Source organism: Macrobrachium rosenbergii, chromosome 27 (genome assembly GCF_040412425.1).
Source record: "Macrobrachium rosenbergii isolate ZJJX-2024 chromosome 27, ASM4041242v1, whole genome shotgun sequence".
In the NCBI taxonomy this organism is placed as follows: Eukaryota; Metazoa; Arthropoda; class Malacostraca; order Decapoda; family Palaemonidae; genus Macrobrachium; species Macrobrachium rosenbergii.
In genome coordinates, this window is record NC_089767.1 from 2,348,373 (window position 1) to 2,373,648 (window position 25,276).

Below are 25,276 nucleotides of genomic sequence, written 5' to 3' on the forward strand. Positions count from 1 at the left end.
TGTGTTGTGAAATATAATGAGATGATTTTATAGTATGTATGTTTTTGTGCAATGCTTATATATTTTCTCTTGTGGCTGTCATATACTGACTGTAATAACTGTAATAGTGTTTATGGGAGATGCTAAATGTCAGATTTTACAAGGGTTGGCTGGTTGTGTGATAAGCTAAGATGTGTCTTCCTGTAGGCATTGTGTACACACTGAATGTTTAATCAGGTGGGTGACCACAGGAAATGCTGCATACGAGAGAGACTCTAAAAGCCACTTATATTGTCAGTTAAAGGGAGATGGGATGACAAGTTTGATAACCATGACCAGTTTAAAAGTTTATTGTTTACACAAGTGTTAAGACAGGAAACTGTCAATCATTCAGATAAGAGGCAGGCCTGTGTAGTTCTCTGAGCCAGAGAATAATTTTCCTATCTTTTTTCCCCTCTTCAGGGGAAGAAACTGTGATTTTTCCTTTCTTTCCCAGGGAAGAAATTCAGTTTATTCCTGTTTCTTCCAGGGTGACCACTTTATACAAATGCCTAACTGGCAACCGCCAGGTTTAACCTCATAGAAGAATTTTGCTAATACCAGTTAGTTCAGATAGAGGTTTGGTAAAGACAGGGTGCTCTCTCTCTCTCTTTCTCATCCCTCTTCATGTAGAAGAGTGTAAGATTGTAGTCACTCTCCCAAACACATAAGTTTTGGAAACTCAATAATATTTAATGCTCCCTTGGTGGAATCTGATATAAGAGAGAGTTTACAGTAACAGGCCTTGGTAAAGGTGTTACTGCTACCACAAAAAGGAAAAAGGAGTTGTGTAATGGTGTGCAGAAATTTGTATAAGGTAAAGTGGTATTTACTTATTTTTTACCATGGTAAAAGGGTGGATGTAATTTTTTAAAAGGGTGGATGTAATCTTTTAAAAAGGTAGATATAATTTTTAAACAGATTTTGCCTTAGTGAAACTAATGTTGATAAACTTTTGTACATTTTTATTTGTTCTTGTTTTTACATTTCTTTTGTGTGTTCTTGTGTTTACAATTTCATAGCGTTACACAAAAAATTTTGTGTTGGTGCTTTAACATTGATTTAATTAGCACTTTATATGTGTTGATACTTTAACATTGCATACTTGTTTTGATGTTCATTTGTTAGGATTTCTTTTTTAAATTTGGAGTAAGTCTTAATAGTCTGAATTGTGCTTAGTTAACGTAATTTCTTGATAAATTACAGTTTTGTGAATTAATCTTCTTTAAGAATTAGCTAAATCTTGTGTTGTTTTCAAGTAATAGTAAGTTTTTTCAGATTGTGAATTCTAATTATAACTTTTGAAGTTAGAAACAAATTTTTGTATTTAAAGTTTTAAAAGCACGGTGTTTCATTTTTTGACCACCAGTGAATAGTGTTATTTGTGTATGTACAAGGTAAGTGATAGACATGTTTTGTTCTCTTCTCCTATATGAAGGTGAATGAAGACCAGGGAAACAATTATAGTTGTTTGATGGAGTGATGCCCTTTCCCCTCTAGTATATTTATTGCTTAACAGTTATTACCTCACTCATAACTTGATAAACTTAGATTGATTTTTCAAGTGATAAGCAAGTTTTATGGGATCACTGTTACCTTTAGAGTGTTCAGTCATAATACTAGTGTGATGATGTCTCAGGTATCTGGCTGAAGTGAGGTAAATTTTTTGGATTTAATAGTTGTGTAATAACCAGGTACTTGATCACTCCATAACAATATATATATATATATATATATATATATATATATATATATATATATATATATATATATAGAGAGAGAGAGAGAGAGAGAGAGAGAGAGAGAGAGAGAGAGAGAGAGAGAGAGAGATCAGCCATTCACCTTCAACATTAAATAAGACAAGTTACTGTCACATTCCTACTTTAATAAATGAAATTTGGATGCATCTCATGTGTACAAAATTTCCACATTTGCTGTTTTATACACTTACTCAAAGGCCCTCAACAGTGCAATGACCCTCCTACACACACTGCACCATTTCCCCCATTCTGTACGAAATTTCTCGCTTCCTGAACCTTATATTTCAGCAGCTCTTGAACTGAATATAGAATTTTGGCCAAAGGCAGGCACAGGGACCTATGAGGTCATCCAGCGCTGAAACGTAAACTGACAGGAGAAAGTTTGAAAGGTGTAACAGGAGAAAAACCTTGCAGTTGCACTGTGAATCAGTTGTTAGGAGAGGGTTGAAAGTAAGATGGAGGAAAGAGAATATGAATGGAGGTACAGTAAAAGGAGTGAAAGGGTTTGCAGCTAGGGCCGAAGGCACGCTGCAAAAGAACCTTAAGTAATGCCTACAGTGCACCCCATGAGGTACACTGATGGCACTAACCCCCTACGGGGTTCAATTACACCATTTATCCAGCTTTCTAGGTCTTCCTCGCCCCTCGTTCCTCCTGACAAATTATACACCACTTTCAGTAATCCATTACCTTCCATTCCTTACCTTCCATTCCTTCCTCATTCCAGACAATCTAAAAAACACCATGATACATGTTCTCATCCACACTAACAACTGCTGTATCTCTCCCAACTTCTCACCATTTTAGTCCTTCTAACATACCCTATGTACTTAGCACACAATAATTAATCATCTCAGCAGCTACAACCTTTTGGTTTTCATTTAAACGAAAGATGACCCCGCAATCCCATCATGCATTTTAACTTTTTATCTGCTGAAACTCCAACTCTTTCCAGATCATTTTCAAACACCATCCTGCCTCACTGGTTCGCCTGTTCCGTGACTGACATCTTTTCACTTCCTCCCATCATCTGATATACTCACTCCTCAATACCTTTATGAATAGGCCATTTCCATTTTTCGTCCGTGAATATTAACATTTGATGCTTCATCTTCCTGGTGCCCATTTGCACTCAAAATCTTATTCTTTTTTTTGCATTTGCTCTGAACTTTCTCTCATCCAGCAAATGCTTCCATCTGTCATTTTATACACCATCTATTTTTTCTGTGACCACTTGCATCACTCCCTCAATAAAGATATTTAGTAACCAAGAAATTTAACGTGTCTCATAATTGTCCTCCTAATTTTACCTCCATTCTCATCATAAAAACATCTAATTGCTCTAAAAACTACATTCTACACTACATATCCTCAGCACCTTTAAAAACGGCTTTTAAAAATTAGGTTGTAAGCACTGATGAGGTTGAATCTTTCAAATACTTAGGAAGGGAAAGACACAGACAGGAGTCCAGAGTAAGCCCAAATTTACTCCCAGAAATAGACCTGCTTTGATAGGGCGTGTGGACGGAAAACTAGTGGTAGGTAACTCTAGTGATGCATGTGACTGTTTGCACTTTGTGACTGGCTGCCAAAGCTGGTGGCTAGACCAGATTTTGGCAACAAAGCTTTTAAAGCTTTATAGGGTTGAAATGAATTGAATATAGAATTTAGGCCAAAGGCCAAGCACTGGGACCTATAAGGTCATTCAGTGCTGAAACGGAAATTGACAGTCAGTAAGAAGGTTTGAAAGGCGGAACAGCAGGAAAACCTCGCAGTTGCACTATGAATCAATTGTTAGGAGAGGGTGGAAAGTAAGATGGAAGAAAGCGAATATGAAAGGAGGTACAGTACAAGAAATGAAAGGGGTTGCAGCTAGGGGCTGAAGGCACGCTGCAAAGAACCATAAGTAAAGTCAAAGCTTTATAAGGCTTCCCTCTTCAAATGAGGAAAACACAGTACAAGTTATTACAGATGATAAGCTGCTGACTAAATTACAAATGATACATGCATTTTAAAAATATCTTGAATTATAATAAAACATGCAACTGTTCGATATCATTACTAGGTTGGTGCCTTTCAGGGTGTAGAAAGTTGTCATTGATAAGAATATTGAAAAAAAATTAATATAGAACATTATAACTGCATTTGCAAATCCAAGATATAAAGTATGCCTTTCAGGATGGTCATGAGGCACTAGGTGGCTATTTATGAGAATGATTTTGTCATAAATCAAGTTTTTGTGCAGATTGGACTTGATGTCTGAACTTGGATAGGGTGACAGGGGGCCTTATTGACTTCTCTGTGGAGTTGGAGCTTGAATGCTTCATTTTTACATTCAAGACATTAGTGAAGGCTTGTAGGTACTGCACTGTTAAGGGGGAGGTGGAATTCTCCTGGCACAATGAGTGTTTTGCCTAATACAATTACAATGGGAGAGGCATTGATTTCTTTCTCTGGAACAGTGTGGAGGCTGAGGAGGCACTTGATGCATTGTTTAGACCACATTTTCATGTCCATGAAAAATAAATTTTTGTGCTAGTAATTTGGCAGTTGTTCTTCTGGAGTGGTGGGAGAGTTCATGGATGAAGTAAAATATCTTCCTCTGAAGAGTAGCTGGTAAAAGGGGGTCAGGGTAACCGGTGCTGTGTTGCAGAGGATGGTACATCCTGTGCTGCCAAAGTGGATGTCTTACCACTGTACATTTGTTATGGAGACATGATAGGCTCTGGTTTTGTGGTCTCAGAGTTGGGCATTGGTCAGCTCACCATATTTTATCCTCAACTGTACTCAACTGATTTTTACTCTGGATAGAGTGTCTGCCACTGGGTTTTTCCTCCCAAGTATATGGCTTATGGTGCACCTGAATTCGCCAATGGTTGAGAGCTGGCACTGTTCACAGGTGGTATATGCATTTTGGTTTTTGGTAAGGGCATGTCAGAGAGGTTGGTGGTCTATATGGATAATATGGATAGTAAGTGCTCAAAGTGTTGGGTACTTAGGTGAACAGCAAGTTCTCTATCGAAGTGCTGTACTTTCTGTCAGCTGGGTTTAATTTTCTTCTGGAGAATTTGGGGGACTGAGGCTTCCCATTGACTGTTTGTTCTACCACAACACCAGGGGCACTGTTACTGGCGTCTAAAGCTGAAGTGAGTTTGGCCTGTGGAATGGGGAATGCCAGAGCCGGAGTGGTAGCAGTTGCCAGGGCATTCTTGGTGGCTTTGAATATGCCTTATTGGGCAGTGCCACAACTTGGAGTCTTGGTGTTTCTGCCGACGGTGTCAAAGATTGGTGAAATTGGTGGCAGTAGTTAACCATTCCTGTGAATTCCTGGATGCCTTTTATGGTAGATTACAAGGGGTATTTTTGACAGCAGATGTCTTGGAGAGGTGTGGGTGGATGCTATTTGTTACGACTTGATGACCAGGAATTCAATGTTGGAGGCCCCAATAACACGTCTGTTGGGACAGACTACCAAACTGTTATCACAGAATAGGGGATGGACACCTCTGATGTGCTTCTGTTGAACTTCTGGATTCTTGGAAAAGATGGGGATGTCACTGATACAGAATGGGAAGGTCACCAAGAATGTTGTCCATCAGCCTCTAAAACATATTCCCTGAACTAAAGAGGAAGTAGGTCCCAAGGGCGTGATGATTGCTGTTTTCAGGACACAGTCTTGGTGGACCAGGATCAGGTTGAACTTGGAGAAGATTCACGTCCAGTGGAGGGTGGTGATGTTTACCTTGTTGGCGAGTGGGTAGCAATCAGGTTCTGTTTGAAGATTAAGTTGCCTGTAGTCTCCATGGAGTGCCAGGACCCAGCTGTTTTCTTCTAGCAAATGCCTATGAATTCCATTTTACTGAAGGCTTTTTATGTAGCAATAAGTTATTCCTGGGACAGATGATGAAATTTTGAGTAGAGAATGGGGGCCCTTTCATTTTTATGTGGTGGTATATGCTGTGCTTTTCTGGGATCCTGGGAGTCTGTCTGAGTTCTGGCCTGAAGACATCTGGAAACTCCCACTGAAGAGATGAACAGATGATTGAGACCTGTGGTGAGTGCTGTTGTCTAGAGTGAGACTAGGTCCAAAGAGTTGTGATAAGCAACATATACCCGCAGGCTGAAGAGTCCGAGGAAGTTGGCACCGAGCAAGGGATTAGGGACATCGGCAACAATAAACCCCAATGGGTAGCAAAATCTGTTACAAAGTTATTTGTCTCATCATGGTCCCTCGTGTAACGGACTGGTGGAACGTTTCTAACGTCGTAAATAGAAATTCCAATCTGCTTTGTAACAGAATACCATGTCATATCAATGTGCTTCAGGTGCTGGACTATGTTGCAGACATAAATATGATGAAAAACTAGTCACTGCTGAATAGATGGTCGCTTGCATTCCATACAAACCTGTCTAAGGCACAGGAAGAACACAAAATTTGTGCTTTTCTTGTCATTGAGGCAATGCACATTGCTATGGGCATTTAAACCACTGACTATTAAATTGGGAACTTGAACATATTTTAGTGTTATGGGAAAATTTATTAATAATATTCCTTAGCAGACTGTATATTTCATTACCTGAGTGTAACTTAATTACTGAAACTTGAAAATTAGCATTATGTACTGTACTTTTATCATACATAATTTTATGTAAATAAACAGCAGTTACCATGTTATTTATTTGAAGATTCCAGAAAATAGTTGCCTATCAAGGGAACTGGATTAGTTATATAATGTAAACAGTTCTCTTGACTCATAATCTAGTCGTTAAGGAGATACTGAATTTATCTAAGAAGCTCATTTATCTCTTTACATTCCCCTGAATTACAGTATACATTTGTCGAATTTATGTGAGAATGATTAGATACTTACGTCTCATAAAAGCAGATATCTTATCATTTATATTATGAATGGTTGTATTTTTCTTGTTCTTTGCTGATTTATTTACATTCCCTTCTGGGTTCTATTGTATGAATTCTTTTCTGTAAGTTTATCAAAATATGAATATGCCTCTCTTTATAATATATTGGATGTATAACTGATGCACATAACCTTTTTCAGATGACTCACCTCCTTTGCTTCTTTAAGTTAGTGTTTACAAAATTGTGTATTGCACTTATTGGATTATTGTTCATTGATATTTCTTATCTTCATCACTCATCATCATGTATGATAACTTTTACTGTTAAAAATTCTGCATCGGAATGGGAATTTGTGCCCTCTTCTCATAAAAATTACGGTAATTATTCCACATTTCACTCATATTTTCAATTGTTGGTTTCATTTATCTTCTGAAATATGGACTAATTTCACTGTAATCATCATATTTTGTTTCATGTTTTTAGGAGTTCCATTTTTCTGGTACAGTAATCTTTTGTTCCTTCAGTCCTGTGTCTTATTTTCTATATTTTTCCTTGGTCACCCTGTATTAGGTTAGGTAGTGGTACATATGGATTTGGATTCATGGCATTCACTATTTCTTGACACAAGTATATTGTCTTTCTCATTTTCACTGTTTTGTTTGTTATTCGTATCAAGTCACGATGCCCTTAAACTTTCAGTCTTATTCAGCCTCTCCAATGGCACACCAGGTTTTCTTACCTATATTTTCATTCCTGTGTTGATATACAATTAATATGTTGGATTTAATATGGTGTTCAAGGTCATAGTTTATTAATCTGGGGTTCTTGCGACTTCAGTCTACGGGATATGTTCTGATTTACATACAGCACCCACTTCCTTATTGTAGCATCTTCTATGGTTAAAACCAAATTTGCAACATCTTTTCCACTGTAAGGGTCAGGGATTAGGAAGTCTTACTTTTCTATTTTGTCTGAGTATCTTAGCAGATCCTCGACTTATGGTGGGGGATCCGTTCCAGCTCCATGCTGTGGGTCAATTTCTGCCATAAGTTGGTGTTTTACCATTAGCAGCACCATAACTTGATGTTTGGTGCTGTAACTTGATGTTACATCAAGTTACAGTGCTGTAAACGCTGTTAACTTGATGCTTATTCTTGCCATTAGTTCCGTAACTTGATGCAACATCAAGTTACGGCCCTGAAAAAGCAAAATAAGATCGAATCCGCCATAAGCTGGTGATGCACTACCATTCAACGGTATGTTTCATAGCTCAGAGGTCAAATCTTAGCAACTTTTAGCACGCTGTCCTGGATCTTCTTAAATTCATACAGCTGAAGTTCAAGGGATAAGTTTTTGCCAAGTAGCTCCTCCTCTTCTTGGACTGAGAGAGAATTAGAACTCCTTGGGTGTGGTTCAGCATTTATATCAATACAACTAAATTCTTTGATATTTTGGAAAATTACAGATTGGTTTTCTGTGGTTGTTTCAATCAACCACATATATATTCTTAGTACTAGGATGCCTATTCTTTTGTGGGACAGCCTATTACCAGGATATTTTCTAAATTAGCAGTGTATATCTTTGTCTGATTTTAATGTCAAGATTAAGTAGATTTTTAAAATAAGAACAGTATTTGGTTTAAAATCCTTTATCTCCTTTTCTTTACTTATTCTGTTCCTTCGGTTGTATGGCCCAAGAATACTGATGATTCAGTTTGTTGGGGAGGTTTTATCTTTGGTCACATTCCTAGTTCATCATAAAATAATACTCATAATATGGACACTACATACTTTAATCTAGAATGGCTTCACACTCTTTTGAGGAACAATACTGTACTGCTATTTCCAGTGAATAACTTTCCTAAGAGACCCACCTGGATATAAATGGTCATGAGTGCATCAAAGTCGAACCAAGCACTGAGGGGAAGGTTTAAGACAATTTTGCCTTGCTTAACCACATTAGCTGCTCAAATTCTACACATAAGGAGGCATGCTGTCCATCCCCACACGCCTTCACTTTCTAAAAGTAATCCAAGTCATATTAACTACTGTGCAAAAATGTGATGGCAATAAAGGACAAAACTTCACAGACAGGAAAATGGAATGGCAAAAAAGAAGAGAAAGACTAACTGGTTTGATTTAGGCAGCTACTTATGCCAACGTAAGTAGTTGCTATCTGATAGTGAGCTTTCTGACTACTGCACTGTACACTAGTCAGTATAAGGGTATTTGGCTGAGCACAATTAAAGTATATTTGTTAGGGGTGGAACTGGGACATGACAACTGCCTAATATCCAACCCTGTATTAATTTGATTTCTCTAAATACTCAGATGGATCAACATGTACCACCATTTTGGTTAGAATGGAATTCAGTGTCATAGTCCTTGTCGAAAATTTTACATTGAATCCACTCATAACAGCTGTAGACATGGCCTCTCATTTGTATCTTTATTCCCTTTGGAGATAGGGGTACATTTATTTTTTGGAATGATTGTTCTGATGCTTTGGACATGAGAATTTATTTGGACAATAACTTTTTAGGTCTATGGCACTCATTATCACTGCGAATCGCAAGCTTTCAAGAAGGTGTAGTTTCAAAAATATGGCAGCAGATAAGATGGTGGACAATTCTCCTGCAAAAGCAGTAGTTTCTCTGGTTGAAGTCCCTATAGAGTATTAAATATTTTATTGGTATTGTGTCATAAAATCTGACATGTTTGATTATTACTCCAATGTCTATAAATCAGCTTATCATAAAAAAGCAAACACATTTTGCTTCCAACTTATAACGTCTAGCTGGTTTTGTGTACACGTACATTCTTTTAAATGAGGCTTGTATTGGTGTCATTTTGGAAAATTCATGCCACACGTAAACCAGACTAAATTTATGGTTTCCCAAGTGATTGAATTGGCATGTTAAGACTTTAGTTTCCAAATTTTGGGTTTTCATCACAAAATACACAAAGGCTTTGAAGTAATATACAATACAATCAATGCTTTAGGGCTAATTTAATTTTCTATAAAAGAAAACTATTGTGCTGACTTTTTCTGTCCGTCCGCACTTTTTTCTGTCTGCCCTCAGATCTTAAAAACTACTGAGGCTAGAGGGCTGCAAATTGGTATGTTGATCATCCACTGCCTTAGTAGTTTTTATTTATTTAAGGTTAAAGTTAGCCATAATCATGCTTCTGGCAACGATATAGGATAGGACACCACCGGGCTGTGGTAAAAGTTCCATGGGCTGTGGCCCATACAGCATTACGCCAAGACCAACGAAAGATAGATCTATTTTCAGTGGCCTTGATTATATGCCATAGCGGCTGTACAGAAAACTTTATTGCACCGAAGAAACTTTGATGCATTTTTTACTTGTTTTCCTTTACATGGCTAGACACCTGAGTTTTTGTCACTGTCATCTATCTTGTGCGTTTCCAGCCTGAATTTGTATCTGGTTAAGGTCTCCATCTATGATCTTTCTCTACAATTTTATATGACACCCTATCCCTATCATACTACTTCCATACCTTTTCTGAAAGATGGCGCCTCTGCCTTCCCCTTCATACGCTTAGGCCATCTGACCTTGATGGGTCCCTATTTTCTAATTTCTGCTCACAATATCTGTCTGCAACTAGCTCAATTTAAAAAAAAATCACTATCTTGTAAATGCATTCATGCATCTCAGCATTTTAGTCTCACATTTTTAGAATTTCCTCCACTTTTCATTCAAAGTATCCCAATCTCCAAGGAGTACAGAAGAACAAGTACATTATCACAAAATTTTGTCCAAAATTTTTTTCTCAATGCTGGCTCCTCAATATATTATGTACCAAAGTTGTAGAATTGGTCTACCTCCTCTACAGAATGCCCCCTCTATACAATAGCAAATCTCTCCCATTTATACAGTTAGTTGTTCTTACAAGCTTTGGGAATCAAAAATCTTTTACTCCACTTACATTATAAAATACTAAGCAGCCTCCAAGTCCATTTCAATTACATTCAGTATAAAACATTACATTCAACCCTTCACTTCTCCTGCAGCATCCACAAACTCTTTCCAGACTTAGCTACCTCCATTACTTCTTTCCAGTTCCACAATCTTCAAATACTTTTACACCCTATTTCCTTGAGTCTCCTTATTCATTTCAATCACCTACTTACAGTTCTAGGAGTCTCCCTTTCCAGATTCTTTTGTAGTTTCCCACACATCTATTATAATAAAACACTTGGTGTTGGTTCTTGATTTTTGATAAACCATTCCCCCTTGACCAGTTTCCAGGACCCTCTGCTACTGTAAAGCCAACCTGATAACATATCACACCACAACTTTTTGCACAGTGTATAAGAAGAATCAACATCAAACTACAGGGAATAATCATATTACCATTAATCAGTCATTCACACAACTCCCCAGTGTGGTGAGCAACCTTAAACATAATCTCACAAAATAAGGGACAATTATTTCTACACTACTGTAAGCACATTTACAATTAGTGTTCCACAGTCCCATAGTACCACAAAATCAATATACAGAAAGTCCCAATGCTACGGGATAAATAACATAACAGTGACATTTCATATTTTAATGTCTATGGATACAGCAGTAATAGATCTGTATTACACTGACAATAAGCAATTTAAAAAGCTTCCATTATCCATAAATATATACTTCTTATTTCACTTATCTTACAATACCTAACATGGTATAAGTAGAAAATGGAGACATTCACCAAACAAGAAACTTTGAGGCTTTCTTTCTGGTCTTGACTACTTAATAACATTTGAAAAGTTATATATCCAGGGAGCGTAGACATTTCGTTATTTTGCAAGATGAAGTTGAAGTGTTCCCCACAGTCCCAATTAAGCATCAATGCATTAAGGAAATTCTAATGTTGAACCAACAGCACAAGGACTGAAACCTCAGCACTCACTAATAAAATGTAGTCTTGATAAATCACTGACTCTGGGTTCAAGATAATTTCTCTTAACCAATATAAAAATGCTTTCCTAATGATCCTCCAAGTATCACTCGAGTTAGGCTTCTAAAGATCTCTTATGCTGCACAATCATAATGCTAATTCTTGGTGTAACCTGGTTTACAGAATTTGTCCTCTTTAGGCTCTAATCTACGGATATCCTGGAGTACAGCAGTACGTCATCCTTTCCAATGTTTTGCCTCAGAAGTTCAAAAAAGGTTGAAGGAGACAAAGTCATGACTCATGGACTCAGCACGTCAAGAATCCTCTAAGAGGGATTCGGCTTGATAATAATCTGCCTACTAAGCTTCATTAGATCAAATATCCACCATGTGTGTGTGTGTACTGTATGTAAATTGAAAATCAATCATGTCGCTGTCTTGTGTCAAGAACCCAGCACCTGGGAGTTGGTCTGTTGAGAAAGCATTAGGTTACTGTCTCATGTCACAAGCATGACAGGTATTCAAAATGAGATCACTTTCCACAAAGCTGGACGTGCCAAGAGTGGGTTGTATATCAAGAATGCCTGGCATCTCCTACTGTGCATCAGTACTACAACCATCATTCTCATCCTCACCTGCCATTATATCAGTAACCACAAAGTCTGTCTTAGAACCTATCACTCCTCTCACTGCAGAAAATGTTCTGCCAGATCTTGAGCTTCTTGTGTGACTCTCACAGCATGGTGAGACATCCTGTCAATTCATACCCACACTTTCAAATTGTCTATGTTTGAAAAATTACTTAGTCATCAGAGGCAGCATACTATCCTTCAAGGACTATGAGTCCTCTTCTTTCATGTCAGATATAGCAAGGTGGCTCCAAGTGGTAGTAATTATCTGAGACAAAAACTCGAGACTTTCAGTGAATGACTCTTCAATTCATTAATGTGAACCATATCAGATATTGTAACATAAATAAAATTAGTTTTGACATTGCAGTGATTCATTCATAGTAATGACATAGGAACATCTCTTGCTCACTGACAATTACATTTAAAACAAGAACTTCTCCATAAATGAAAAACATTCTTCGTGCTTCCCTTGAATGGTTTTTAGAAAAAGCCCTGTATACAACTGAGTTTAAGTGAATAAATAAGGACCAGGAGCTTTTGATCTTCACGGTGGTCCTCTTCAGTACAGCTCAAGAGAACCTTAGAGAAGGTCAAAAGCTCCTGTTCCTTATTTATTCATCTAAACTTGGTTGTATACAGTGGCTTTTTCTTAACCAAGGACTTCTCCATTATATAATTTAACCATGACCAAATAGCAAACATATCAAACCTAACTTTCAAAATCCAATCGAAGAACTAATTCATACACTTGTGATTCCCCAACAAAATGGCTATTGCCTACATACCGATTCAAAATACTGAAAAGGACTCAACAATTAAGACTTTTATAAATATCTTTTATCAATTTATCTGTTAAACTATGTATGGCTGCTGGCCATTGCATTCTTGAAAGCATAATTACTTCAAATTTAGATAACTCTAACACACAATAACACACTTAAATTCTCAGCCATTGAAAACAAATGATATGGTCTTTTATATAAAGGCCATTTAACCTTTCATGAGTACATATTATATTCAAGGTTTTACCCACAAGTACACTTCCTGGGGTATTGCAAATTTATTTAAAAAGGTAGAAATTTAAATTATGATAATATCTAGCTGAAGCTGAGAAGTAAATGTTCTTTATGACAATGCATCATCCACTTAAAACTGTAAAATTTTACATGAAATAGCAACTGCAATATAGCACTCTCTAACATGAAATCTATTCTTGTTGATTTTCCCACAAACCAAGAAAAATTAAAAAGCTAATTTCCTTAACAAATTCTGGACTCAATAAGAGGTCTTTGTGATAGGACCTAGAGATCTTTGATGACTTAAAAATGAGGGAAAATTTTGTATTGTTTACTAAAAAGTAATAGGTTAAATGCTCAGCATCCCCTCCTTTCAACTGTCTTGCTTAACTGAGCGATGTAAATATGCCTCTACTCATGGCTGCTGCATTATCTCAAGGGCTGGGCGACCACTATACCAACAACTACTGTCAAACCTTACGCTGTGCCTTGCAAAGATTGGGTCCAAATTCTTCTCTCGGGAAAATCATGCACATTTTTCTTTGGTTGTGTATTCCTGCTAGCTTTCAGTTATTCACATTATTTCCTACACACATATGTACTGTCTGTAATTTTATATAGATGTTACCACACCTCTTGCATTTTTCTCTGATCTATTCCTTCTGATTATGAATATTTATTAATTTACTCACTTTTATTTATCATCTACATTCATTTTTACTCCTTTAATAATTTTTTATCTATTCAAGAAACTGGCATTATTAGTCTGCAGAAGCTTTAACTGCATGTTCAGGGCCTTTTAGTTAATTCCATACGAACTTCGCTCATTATGAACAACAATAATTTATGTTAGCAGCCAAAGCTATTATCATCTGGAACCATTACTATAATTTATGTTAGCAGCCAAAGCTATTATCATCTGGACCATTACTCTTCAGAAGAATATCAGTGCATTATACGTATGGACGTTTCCTATAAAGTACTTATATGATTTTTCTTATAGAGTACTATATATCTAGCTTTATAAGTTTGATACCATCTATACTCCATTTACCTTTCTAAGATTGCTTGGGTGGGGATAGGAAAAGAATACAACATTGCCATAACTACTTAACCCTTTTACTCTCACCCTCGAGGTTAATCCCGTTTATGGCTTTAGCCGAGATCTGTCATTTACTGTAGTTCGTTTTCTAAAGAAACAGCGTCGAGTATATTTTGGTTGTTTGTAATGAATTTTCTTTGTGTGCTTAATGAAATAATAATCACAGTTCTTATATATAAGGTGTTTAATGCATTAACACAAAGTTTGTGAGGGTGCTTCGGCAGGAATAGCTTTTCAAGCCATTTAATAATTATCTGTATCCTATGTTAGCAGTTATTTACTGGTTACTTGATTAGATTTTTCAGTGCCTCTGCAGGTTAAATAAACTATTCGTCATTTAGGAGAGAAAAATAATTTACCATTAATTACATATATCTTGTTTCTGAGAGCAAAGACGCTACAAGAGCGGTGGAGAGATCTGATCTGCTTTGGCTATCCCAGGGGCTATCCACACTGTCCATGTACACTGGCTGCTTGAGGTGACCACTGTTGTTGTTCTTGATCGAGCTGGCCTTTTAAATGCCCTCACTGACCATGTGTCAGCGAAATTGAGGTTTGGCAGCGGCGGCCAAAAATTATGCCATATCTCTTTGTTTTTATGAAAATAAAGGAGGCCTGTACGGAAAATATGTGAAGTCAAATATGTTTTCGTTGTCACCTTTAAATGATTAACATTTTTTTTTATTTCGTTTGAGCAGACTTAACAAGGCAAAAGTTTTAATCATAACAACGAGACGTTTGACACCGCAGGAATTCCTTACTTGCCCTACCCTAGTGACCTTAGAAAGGTAAATGAACTATAACTCAAAAGGCGAGTGGGAGTGAGTAGATGAAGGTCCAAAAGTACATCACTCAAGAAACAGCTTACAGATAATTTATGCATACAAGAATGGGGCAAGAAAGTTGCACTGAGTATCTACTGACTTGCAGCAACGATCAATGCTAAATATACATTTTTTCTGCTAAAGAATACAGTATTTCTAAATCCTATTTCACATCCAAAATTTCACGGTGAAGGCCATTCTTTGCACAGCACTAGTCTGTATCAGTACTGATCACTGTAAGTAAATGCTTTTTTTGCACTTCTTGTCATATTCACTGTATCAAGATCATTCTAGAAAAATAAATATAATTTGGTATCATGACAAAGTTCTTCTAGATTTGTGTAAATTCTGAACTTTATTTAAATAAACATGCAAACTCTAGAGAAACAAAATCACCATGTACTTTTCTGTTAGCTTTGACCAAGTTACCTTCAGGTCAGATGAGGTAGATTCAGGTACAAGTAATATATGATGTTGACAACAAAAATTAGCTTGTTCCTTTCTAATGAAGATGGAAATGGGTTACAAGACTCCATACATTTCAGGGTTCATCCTTGAATCTCTCTTCATTTAATCTAGCAATCCTTTGCTACTTCTTTTCACAAACCTCTTTGGATGTGGCCCATGAAAGGTCCACATTACCATTTAACATACATAATCCTATACAACACTTCTTTTCACCTCATACATAAGTGACCAGAAAACCTTTCTTACCCTACTGCTCTATTTCACACAATGACATATATAAATAGGTGTTATATGGTAGGATAGAGCCTGTCCACAACCAAGAAACAGAGGGAGGTCAAGACGAAAGGGTTGAAAAGTAAATTCAGTAAAATAAAAGAAGAGAAAACGGGTAGACACTCTGGCTCTCATTATTTGTCACTGGGGATTTCCTTCATCTAAAATGCTCTTGTACCTGTAACCAGACACTCATTCTCAGTTGCAGGACAGTAAGATCAACACAGCGTGCGTATCTGTCTCCTGCATGTGATGTACCCTTTCATCCATGTTAGCAGACAAAGCTAAAAACTAGATGTCTCAGATGAATGGGTAATCGGAAAAGACTTCAACAAAAGCATTCCCTTACAGTGACCACAATCCTGCCTAACTGCATATCAAACTACTTGAACCTGGATCGATAGACTCTTCTTCGTAATTCTCTGTCTTCATGTCGTTAATTCCTAGAGCTTCATTTTCTTCATAACTCCTTTCATACTCTTCTACCTCCATCTCAGGGTCGTCATCAGGCGCATACAGGTTCTGAAGATAACTGTTGCCAGCTGGGTCGTTCATTTTGATTGTGACTTGGAGGTTTCCATTCCTAACCTGCATAAGAGCACACAAGTACCTGTTACATCTTCAATGATCCTGAACTGAAGTCACTAAACTATGGTGCTGTACTTGGAAAATGATAATTTTGTTTTTGCTATTCTAATTATGTATCACAACACTTTTCATAGTAAGCTTGCTTCTGATGTAAATGGTTTAAAATTAAATTATTTACTTAGCTATTTTACCATAACATCATGCTAGACAAGTGGATTTCCTTAAGACTTCACAACATTAATAACACACTTGGCATTTCTGAAAATGCCACCAATCTTGCACAAATGTAAGTCTATTGTATGTCATAAACACAGCTGCACAACTTCCTTGTATTTGGCAATATAAATGAGTATTGTAAAAATGTACACGTAACACTGACTTCCAAATGAGCGTTAAGTTTTCAACTACACTGAGATCAATAAAACAGTGTGCTTTCCAGTTTTGCAGCTGAAAACACATTCATATCCTGCTGGTAATCTTCAAGTTTAATTCTTCCATTTATCTGCTTAATTATTCCATATAACTGTCTGAAAATATACTGCATGAATAAAAGCATAGCAAAACCTCAATTTCTCTTATAAGTTCTCTCTCGAAATTAACCACGTTACATTTCTAATTTGGCAATGCAAACATTAGTCAACTAAAAACATGCAGAACTGACTGAATTTGCAGCAGATTCATCACACACTTTGATTTTAAATCTGCATATTACCATGTTGTTTATCAATTTAACAATAATGATTAAGACACATAAAATATATACATGTGTATGTATCTACTAAAAGGAACCCATAAAAACACCAAACTGTAGAAAGTCAATGCTATATATTTCGGAGAACAACTTGTCTCCCTCTACAGGCAGGTAAAGATTCATTACCTGCCTGTAGAGGGAGACAAGTTGTTCTCTGAAATACACAGCATTAACTTTCTACATTTTGGCATTCTTATGGGCTCCAATTATTAGATGAAAATATCAATTTTTGAAAGTAAATTGTATTTTTCATAACTATACAAACCTGAGGTCCTTTACATTAGGAATTATTTTCAGCGTAGGCTGGAAACGGCCGTTAAACTCTTGAGCAAGGTGGTTAGAGGTGGTTAGGCAGTAACTACCGCCAGGTAGGCGGGAATACCTGCCTGCCCGGATGTAAACTTTCCAGTTTGCCTTTCGGTCCAGGTTCAGATTGAGGGGTGGCATGACGTGGGTATAATATGTAATGTAAAGGAACTCAGGTTTGTATAGTTAGGGAAAATACAATTTACTTTCAAAAATTGCGATTTGTTCCGACATGATATACAAACTGTTGGTCCTTTACATTAGGAAGACTCACTGGTTGGAGGGAGGAATCTGAGTGAGTCTCCTAAACTGACTGGAGTTCTGCACACCTGGACTACTACTGGTCAACAGAGTGAGGAGGAGTACCGTGCCTCTGATATATTGATCTGAGTGTAGGAACTGCAAGACCAAATGTCAGATACTGGACCTTTTCGCATGAGTGAGGAAACGTAACTCCTACGAAATAGGCTGGAAGGATCTAGAGTCGGATGCAGTAAGCAAAAGCCAAGATAAGGTTCCCTTACTGCCAGTCCCTCCTTCCTCCCCTTGCTAGAGGAAGGAGCAGAATTGCTTCTATGATTTTAGAAGAAAAATAGAACGGGTGCTCGATGTGTAGTCTTACCGCATCAACGCCAGATCCAGCAACTACTGGTTCGAGCCCTATTCTCATCCTGAAGGAGGAGAAGTAGGAGGATGGGGAAGGAGAGGAAGGTCACTCTCGGTATCCTTCTCACTTCCAAAACCAACACCTTAGGCGAGATGCAACTCGTCCTCTTGAAGGAGCCAGATAAGAAAACACAACTTGTTGAGCAGCCACCACAGGGCCAAGGAAAAAAGATTCCAAGGGCCTGTGGGCAAGACCACAGGAAGACAAGAGTGTGGCCTATGAGACCATGCCTTGCTTCCAGACTGACAGAAACTTCCGGAATGTGAAGAATGGACCAAGCCATTGACTTCGTGAGCTCTTGGGTGGAAAGTACCAGTATCGTCGTTGCCAGCTGCCAAGTACCTCCTTCGATTGCTTCACACAGTCAGGAGGAAGATGTGTCCTTAGACACTTCTTCCTTGGGAGAGAGAGTACTAGTGAAAACGTCGACAAAATCCAGATTAGGAATGTCGAGCCTTTTAGGAAAGTACCACAGCTCCCTAATAGAACAAAGTAACGATTGATCTGGATCATCGACACAAAGTCCAAGGAGGAGGGGAACAAGAAGGACTCAAACCCGACAACAAATGCCGATGGATTCAGAGTCCACTTACGACATCCGAGGAGTCGTGGTATTGATGGTATTGATCCCCATCCCTATTCTTCCATTTTCTACGCCAAGGCCGGAACAAGATGAGAGATGGTCCTAAGAGGGCATATCTCTATCCAACAACTCTTTTAAGGGCGCATGCAGAGCATGGGACAGGAACCCTAAACGAGTCACATGCCACCCAGGGAACAGTTCCCTAGGACAGCATGACCGAAGAAGCTTCTCGTCTGTAGCTAAGTCTCGACTGAGGAGAAGAAGGCTACTTCAGATAGAAGACTAGGTCGCAAGGGCCTTAGTTCTTCATGAATGAAAAGGAGAGAAGCAACCCTCAGTGGAGAAGACGAGGAAGTCCAGACTTGAAGAGCGACTCTGACCCAAGAAGAGGTTCCGTCAATGACACCCACCAGCGAAGATGGATCCAGTCCCTGTGACAGTGTTGCAGAGGACTTAAAGAGGTATCCAGCTATATCCGTTGCCACTCAGCGAGAAAGCCTGTGCTTGCAAGGAATGCTGGAAGTTCTCTCAGTCCTGAACACACAGGGATGTACTGCCTGAAGAACTGCTTCTTGTGTAGCTGCTACAGGAGGTTGGGTCAAACAGAACTCTTCTCAGTGCCTTGGCTATCAGGTCAGGAGAAAGGCGAAGTCTTCCAGCATTTGTCTGTAACTCGGGGTGAGCAATGCTTGTGAATCCCTAGCGAAACAGGCAAATACAGAGGGGAAAAACGTAGATATCAATTTTTTCCCAAAAAGACAGCATGCCACCACAGCAGCCCCTGGGTCTGGTATGAAAGAGCAAAAAAAACTACTGACTTGTTGTGCAGGGAGGCAACAGAAAGATGGTAGGGGTTTCTAAGTCGAGCAGTCTTTTCATGAATCTTCGTGAAGAAAAAGAGAGCAGCACATTCCGTCCCAATCACTCAAACCCGAGGCCAAGCTCGCCTACCAATACATCCCCACCGGGAATGTATCTGGCTAACTAAGCTGTCGAGTGCGCTATAGAACACTTGAATACCTGCAAATTTTGACAGATGAAACAGGAGGAAAAAACGATTCCCTCTTGTTTGTTGACAAATGTCACTGCAGTGGTTTTATTGTTCAACGAAACCACTGAGTGTCGCGAAAATCATTCTGAATTCTCGGAAGGCCAAAAGACTGCCTTGAGCCCAGGATGGTGATGAGAAGGTACTAATCGTCTCGGTCACACACCTTCAAGACAAAGTCTTACAAGTGTGCACCTATTCCTCAATCAGTGAATCCGTAAGTAGACACACAATGTGAGGGGAATATGCAAGCATATTTGAAGGTTCCTTCAATCAAGCATTAGCCTAACTCTTTCCTCATAATTTGAAGAGGGAAGAAGGACGGAGGAATGGAAGCAGACCTCCATTCTCCACCATGGGGAAGCTTCTGCAAGATGACCGGATACCAAGACAATTAGTTCTAGCCGGGCTGGCATTTCCCGAATCGGGAGCACGGGAGAGGAAGCGGGATGGAAGTTTGATGAAAAGAATTGCTGAGACCTAAGGGAAATAGATACTTCTCCTGAAGGAATCCATTCCCAGGTCTTGGCAATGTTGCTGCCAGCTCCAAAGACTCAGTAAGTATCATTTCATCCAGGCATCAGCAGTAGGAGAACTTCTTCCTGGTCGGTACTTCTTTCTCTCTTCCCTTCTTCCCTCCTCCCTTATGGAAAAGAGGGTGGAAAGAGACACAGTTATGTGCTGTTTCCTAAAAGGGAAGAAGAGGACTATGTGTTCCGCAATCTTCTTCCGAAGCCTGGGATTTCTTAGGAGTTGGGGGGGGGGGTGGCTTGAACTCAAGGTCAAGTTGAGATGACTAAGACCCAGAGGTCTTGGCCATTGTCTAAAAGACAAGGCAGTGCCCTGGTACGAACCTTGATTACCGTGGTATCTGGCAAATCTCTGACAGAGAAAGGCAGAACCAAGTAAAGTTTCGTTCCTAAGGGCCAACTGAGGACTTAGGGAACCGGAGATCCGAATTGGGACAAAGTCCTTCTTCTTAGCACCAGAACTGCCCATATAACTTCAGTTGGCAAGACTCTCCGAGGCAAGAAGAATTCGTATTCTGTCGAGGCAGGGGAGAAGCTTGGTGTCTCGACCTGAATGAACTCATTGTCCGAAGAAAAGAATTCATCTGGTCGAGAACGCTCTCGGAAGCAAGGACCGTGGCAGTCCCCGACACTCTCAGCCCCTTGGGAACTGTAAGGGTTGCGAGTAATGAAGATTAATCATTGGGGAGCCGCGGTCCTGTCCTGGGGATCCTTGGGCTGACGAATCGGCGCGAAGTTCTCCAAAAATCGAGGGTGATCGCAACTTGAAGAGGAAGACCCTCACTGTTTCCGAAGTTTAAAACTCCTGTACCTCCCCCCTTGGAGGGAGACCTTGACAGATCCCATGAAACCCTCTTTGGCTACCTGGTGCGTTCGAATCTCCGACCAGCCAATGAAGAATTAGAGGAATTTATTTCTGGTGATAGAAATTAATTTCTCGCTATACAGTAATGTGGTTCGGATTCCACAATAAGCTGTAGGTACTGTTGCTAGGTAACCAATTAATTCTTAGCCATGTAAAATAAATCTAATTCTTTGGGCTAGCCCTAGGAGAGCTGTTAACCAGCTCAGTGGTCTGGTTAAACTAAGGTATATGTAACTTTTTCAGCTACCTGGTTGTACTACAAGAGAATCGGAGGACCGACACCCAAAGCACACCAGCAGCCGAACTCCAAAGATAAATTCGTCGGGGCTCTCTCTGTCCGTCTTGCGCCTCTTGGAACAACCGAGAGGAGACGAGAACAGGTGAGGAGAAAGAGCACCCCTACCTGTCCTGCCAGTAAGACCAGCAGGAGAGGAGGACCGTGAGTGATAATCAACCGAAGGAGATCACTGCCACACAGGGGAAGAAGAGTGCTTGTGCCATGGCAAAGCGCTTTCCTGGGAAAAGCTGTAAGTTCACTAGAACAGAGCCGCGAACCTGATTCCGAAAAACCAAGTGGGGCCGAGCCGAGATGTACCAAACTGAGCCGATCACGCGAACGCGATCTGTCTGGGTGGTATGCGGTGGGACTGGGAGGCAGGCGGGGCGAGCCAGTCTTGCAAGTGCGACCAGGGGCTGGGCGGGGCGGGCAAGCCGAGCGAGCCGAGCTGATCGCGCGAACACAATTAGCATTGGACAGGGCGGAACTCGTTTCCCATAAACTAGCGCTAGATTCCCAAACTCTAAACTCCTTTGAGGGCTGAGGCCCTTCGAGAAGTAGGTTCAAAGGGGAATTCTGCGTCTGCTATCCTGCATGCTCGAACCCTAAGGTTCAGGACACAAGGATGAAACACGGCCAAGCAACCAAAGCAGCTGGCGGGCAGTATCGAGACACCTGGCATCCCAGCACCCAGACACATGGCGTCTTGGCACCAAGACACCTGGGTGTCTTGGCACTTTCTCTCGTCCTGTGCCTCTCGTCAGGAGAGCGCCCGTGATTCATAGAATTCGAGCGACCCATGAGACTCCCAAAAATAGGGAGCAGCTGGTTTCGGTTTCCTATGAAATCGAAGAGGGCTGGGCACGGAACCAGTCTTAGACGCAGACTTCCAAGACTGGCAAAGAGGGCGTGCTCTCGAGAGGCCATGCTCTTGCAGCCCCTGAAACACCAGACCCCACAGGAGAATGCGAATCAGTTCCCGTCTGAGGGCGGGAAGAGCCAACGAGAGAGATTTGTCTCCCTGAAGAGAGCAGTTCCTTAGAAGTCCCGCAGGACTCCCGAAGGGAATCTCTTCCCTGCTTCTTCTGGTGTTCGAACCGATAGGATCAAGACACCAGGCTGGGAACCCGAATGAGCACTGGCAAGCACTCGTTGAGCGCTTGCGGTGCTGGCAGGAAGAGCTGAGACACCTGGGTGCCTCGGCCCTTCTCTCGCACTGCTCCCGAACTGGGCTGGGGAGAGTGCTCTCCAGACCAGATCGGGATACTTGATATTCCACCAAATCTCAAGCACTAAGAGCGGCTGGCAAATGAGCGCCTGGAGCAGCCCCCATCTTAGAGGCAGAACCTCTAGGAATGGGAACGGGATTGCAAACCGAGGTCTGCGAGCCCGCAGCTCCCGAAACACATAACCCAGGGCTATGCGAATCGGTTTCCTAACCCCAAGGTCGGGAAGAGCCAACGAGAGACCCACTGCCTCCTTGGAAGGAGGCAGTCCCTAGATGTCCATGGGCGTCAAGGGTAGGATAAAGAAGCAGCCTTCCTCTCCTTCGGCTGACGGAGGTCTGTTTGGATTCCGGGACCCCCTTGGATCTCAGGAGAGGAAGGGAAGAGGCAGCAGAGGACGAAATTGAAGATAAGTTGAAGAAGACGGCGGCTACTTCCACAGGGCAGCTTCCTTCACCTTCACTCCGACATCTTCTACAGGCTGGCGGACAAGAAACATCGTAACCTCCAGGGCAGCTAGGCAGGAACACAACGGAAGGAGCCCAGGACACAACCACCAGGAGAAGCAGCAGGCACAATCAGGACAAAGTTAAGTATACCTTATTTTAACCAGATCACTGAGCTGATTAACAGCTCTCCTAGGGCTGGCCTGAAGGATTAAATTTATTTTACGTGGCTAAGAACCAATTGGTTACCTAGCAATGGGACCTACAGCTTATTGTGGAATCCAAACCACATTATAGCGAGAAATGAATTTCTATCACCAGAAATAAATTCCTCTTATTCTTCATCGGCCGGTCGGAGATTCGAACTCGCGGCCAGCAGAGTGCTAGCTGAGAACGGAACCCACTCACCCAATGAGGAACTACGATCAGGACAGCTGATGCAGGAGCTATGGCAGTGGTTCGGAAGGCAGGAGCTACCGCAACAGCCAGGAACGTCGCTTCCATAGGGCGACTTCCTTCACCTTCACTCCGACAACTTCTACAGGATGGCGGACATCGTAATCTCCAGGGCAGCTAAGCAGGAACACAACGGAAGTGGCCCCAGGCACGAACACCAGGAGAAGCAGCAGGATAGCCGATACAGGAGCTACAGAAGCGGTTCGGAAGGCAGGAGCTATTGCAACGGCCAGGAACGTCACATGAAAGTCACCAGCAGCGACAGGAACAAGTTCAGGGCGGTTGCGGTAGGAGACCAAGAAGTGCCGCCCAGAGACTGTCATCGAGTTAACAAGAGCATAACACAGGAAACAGCCGGAGCCGATGGACCACAGATACGCCAGAGGCAGTGCCACGGTATACATGAAGGCCAGCAATGACAGCGATCGATCCACATCGGTGGGAACAGAGTCGGAACGATCCCGACGTGGAAATGTCATTCCAACCAGGTAAAGGTAGTCCCCGGTTAATGGCGGGCTTGGTTAACAGCGATCCGGTTTTATGGCACTTGTCTAGCGCCGAAAATCGCCGATTTCCGCTTATCGGAACCGATAATTGGGTATTGGTGCCGATACATACCTAACAGAGGCACCGATAACCGAAAATCGGCGTTTTTCGGCGCCGATAACCCCCGAAAATCGCCGAAATCGCTGATTTTCGGTTATCATCACACCCTCAGAAACAGAACCTTGCCGATAACCAGGGACTGCCTGTACTTTGGTCGGTCCCGAAGCAACAATGAATGAACGTCAGGTCTCCATCATGCAAGATACCCCCTGAGATATCCAGGCAACTACTGCTGCGTCTGTGATGCTCACTGTCAACCTGAAAGAAAAAGCAGGGATGATTAGTAGAGGGAGACTCCTCTCACTACGAGGGGAACTGCCCTACAAAGCGAGAGGAGGCCCCTAGAAGAGGTCACCTGACTGCCCACAGCCCTCCCCACTCCTTGCGGTCTTCGCCCGACGAGCTAGCGAAGAGGGCAAGGAGAGAGATCTCTACCGAAGGAGAGATAAGGAAGAATCTACAGGGGAGAGAGAAGGAAGGAGGGGAGGTCACCAAAGGGCGCCGTGGAAGCGGAGCTTACCGACAACGCTGGGAACCTCCCCCCCACCGCAACTCTAAGCGCAGGCAAAAACAACTCTCAGCACAAGTAGGAAGGAAGTAGTCATGCCCCTTGTACATGGAGGGCAGGAGCCCAGGATAGGAAGCAAACTCTTACGTCCTGATCAATGTAGGGGAGCGAAGATATTACACCCCAACTAATATCTCTGAATGTACAGGGGAATGCCTTCAGTATCTAAAAAAAAAAAAAGGCTACTGGAAGAGATGCATTACCACTCAGTTACACCCTCTAAAAACACCCTTGGCCGTCAAACCTGAGACACAGACGCAGGGGAAGGACGGCTTATGCGAGGTTATCACAAATTGTGGGTTTGTATTAATAAATATCAAACACCCATAATATATAAACAAAAAACATTAAGATCCCAGCAGGATAAAGAAGAGCTTAACGACAGTCAGGCAAAGAGATCCGAAAACACGTCTGCAACACATGGCGGCCGAAAGCAAACTGGAATTTTTACATCCGGGCATGTGGTATTCCCGCCTACCTGGCAGTAGTT

At 40.9% G+C, this 25,276-nt stretch overlaps 1 protein-coding gene across 2 annotated transcripts in view; it reads right to left on the minus strand.

Annotated features, from left to right (window-relative positions):
- Window positions 1-11,204: 11,204 nt before the first annotated feature.
- Zpr1 (zinc finger protein Zpr1) overlaps window positions 11,205-25,276 on the minus strand; it is a 214,795-nt gene continuing 200,723 nt past the window's right edge. For both annotated transcript variants that reach the window (XM_067128716.1, XM_067128715.1), the window contains exon 8: window positions 11,205-16,457. In XM_067128716.1, the coding sequence (XP_066984817.1) occupies window positions 16,236-16,457 (222 nt within the window). In that variant the 3' untranslated portion in view covers window positions 11,205-16,235. The remainder of the gene's footprint in view (window positions 16,458-25,276) is intronic.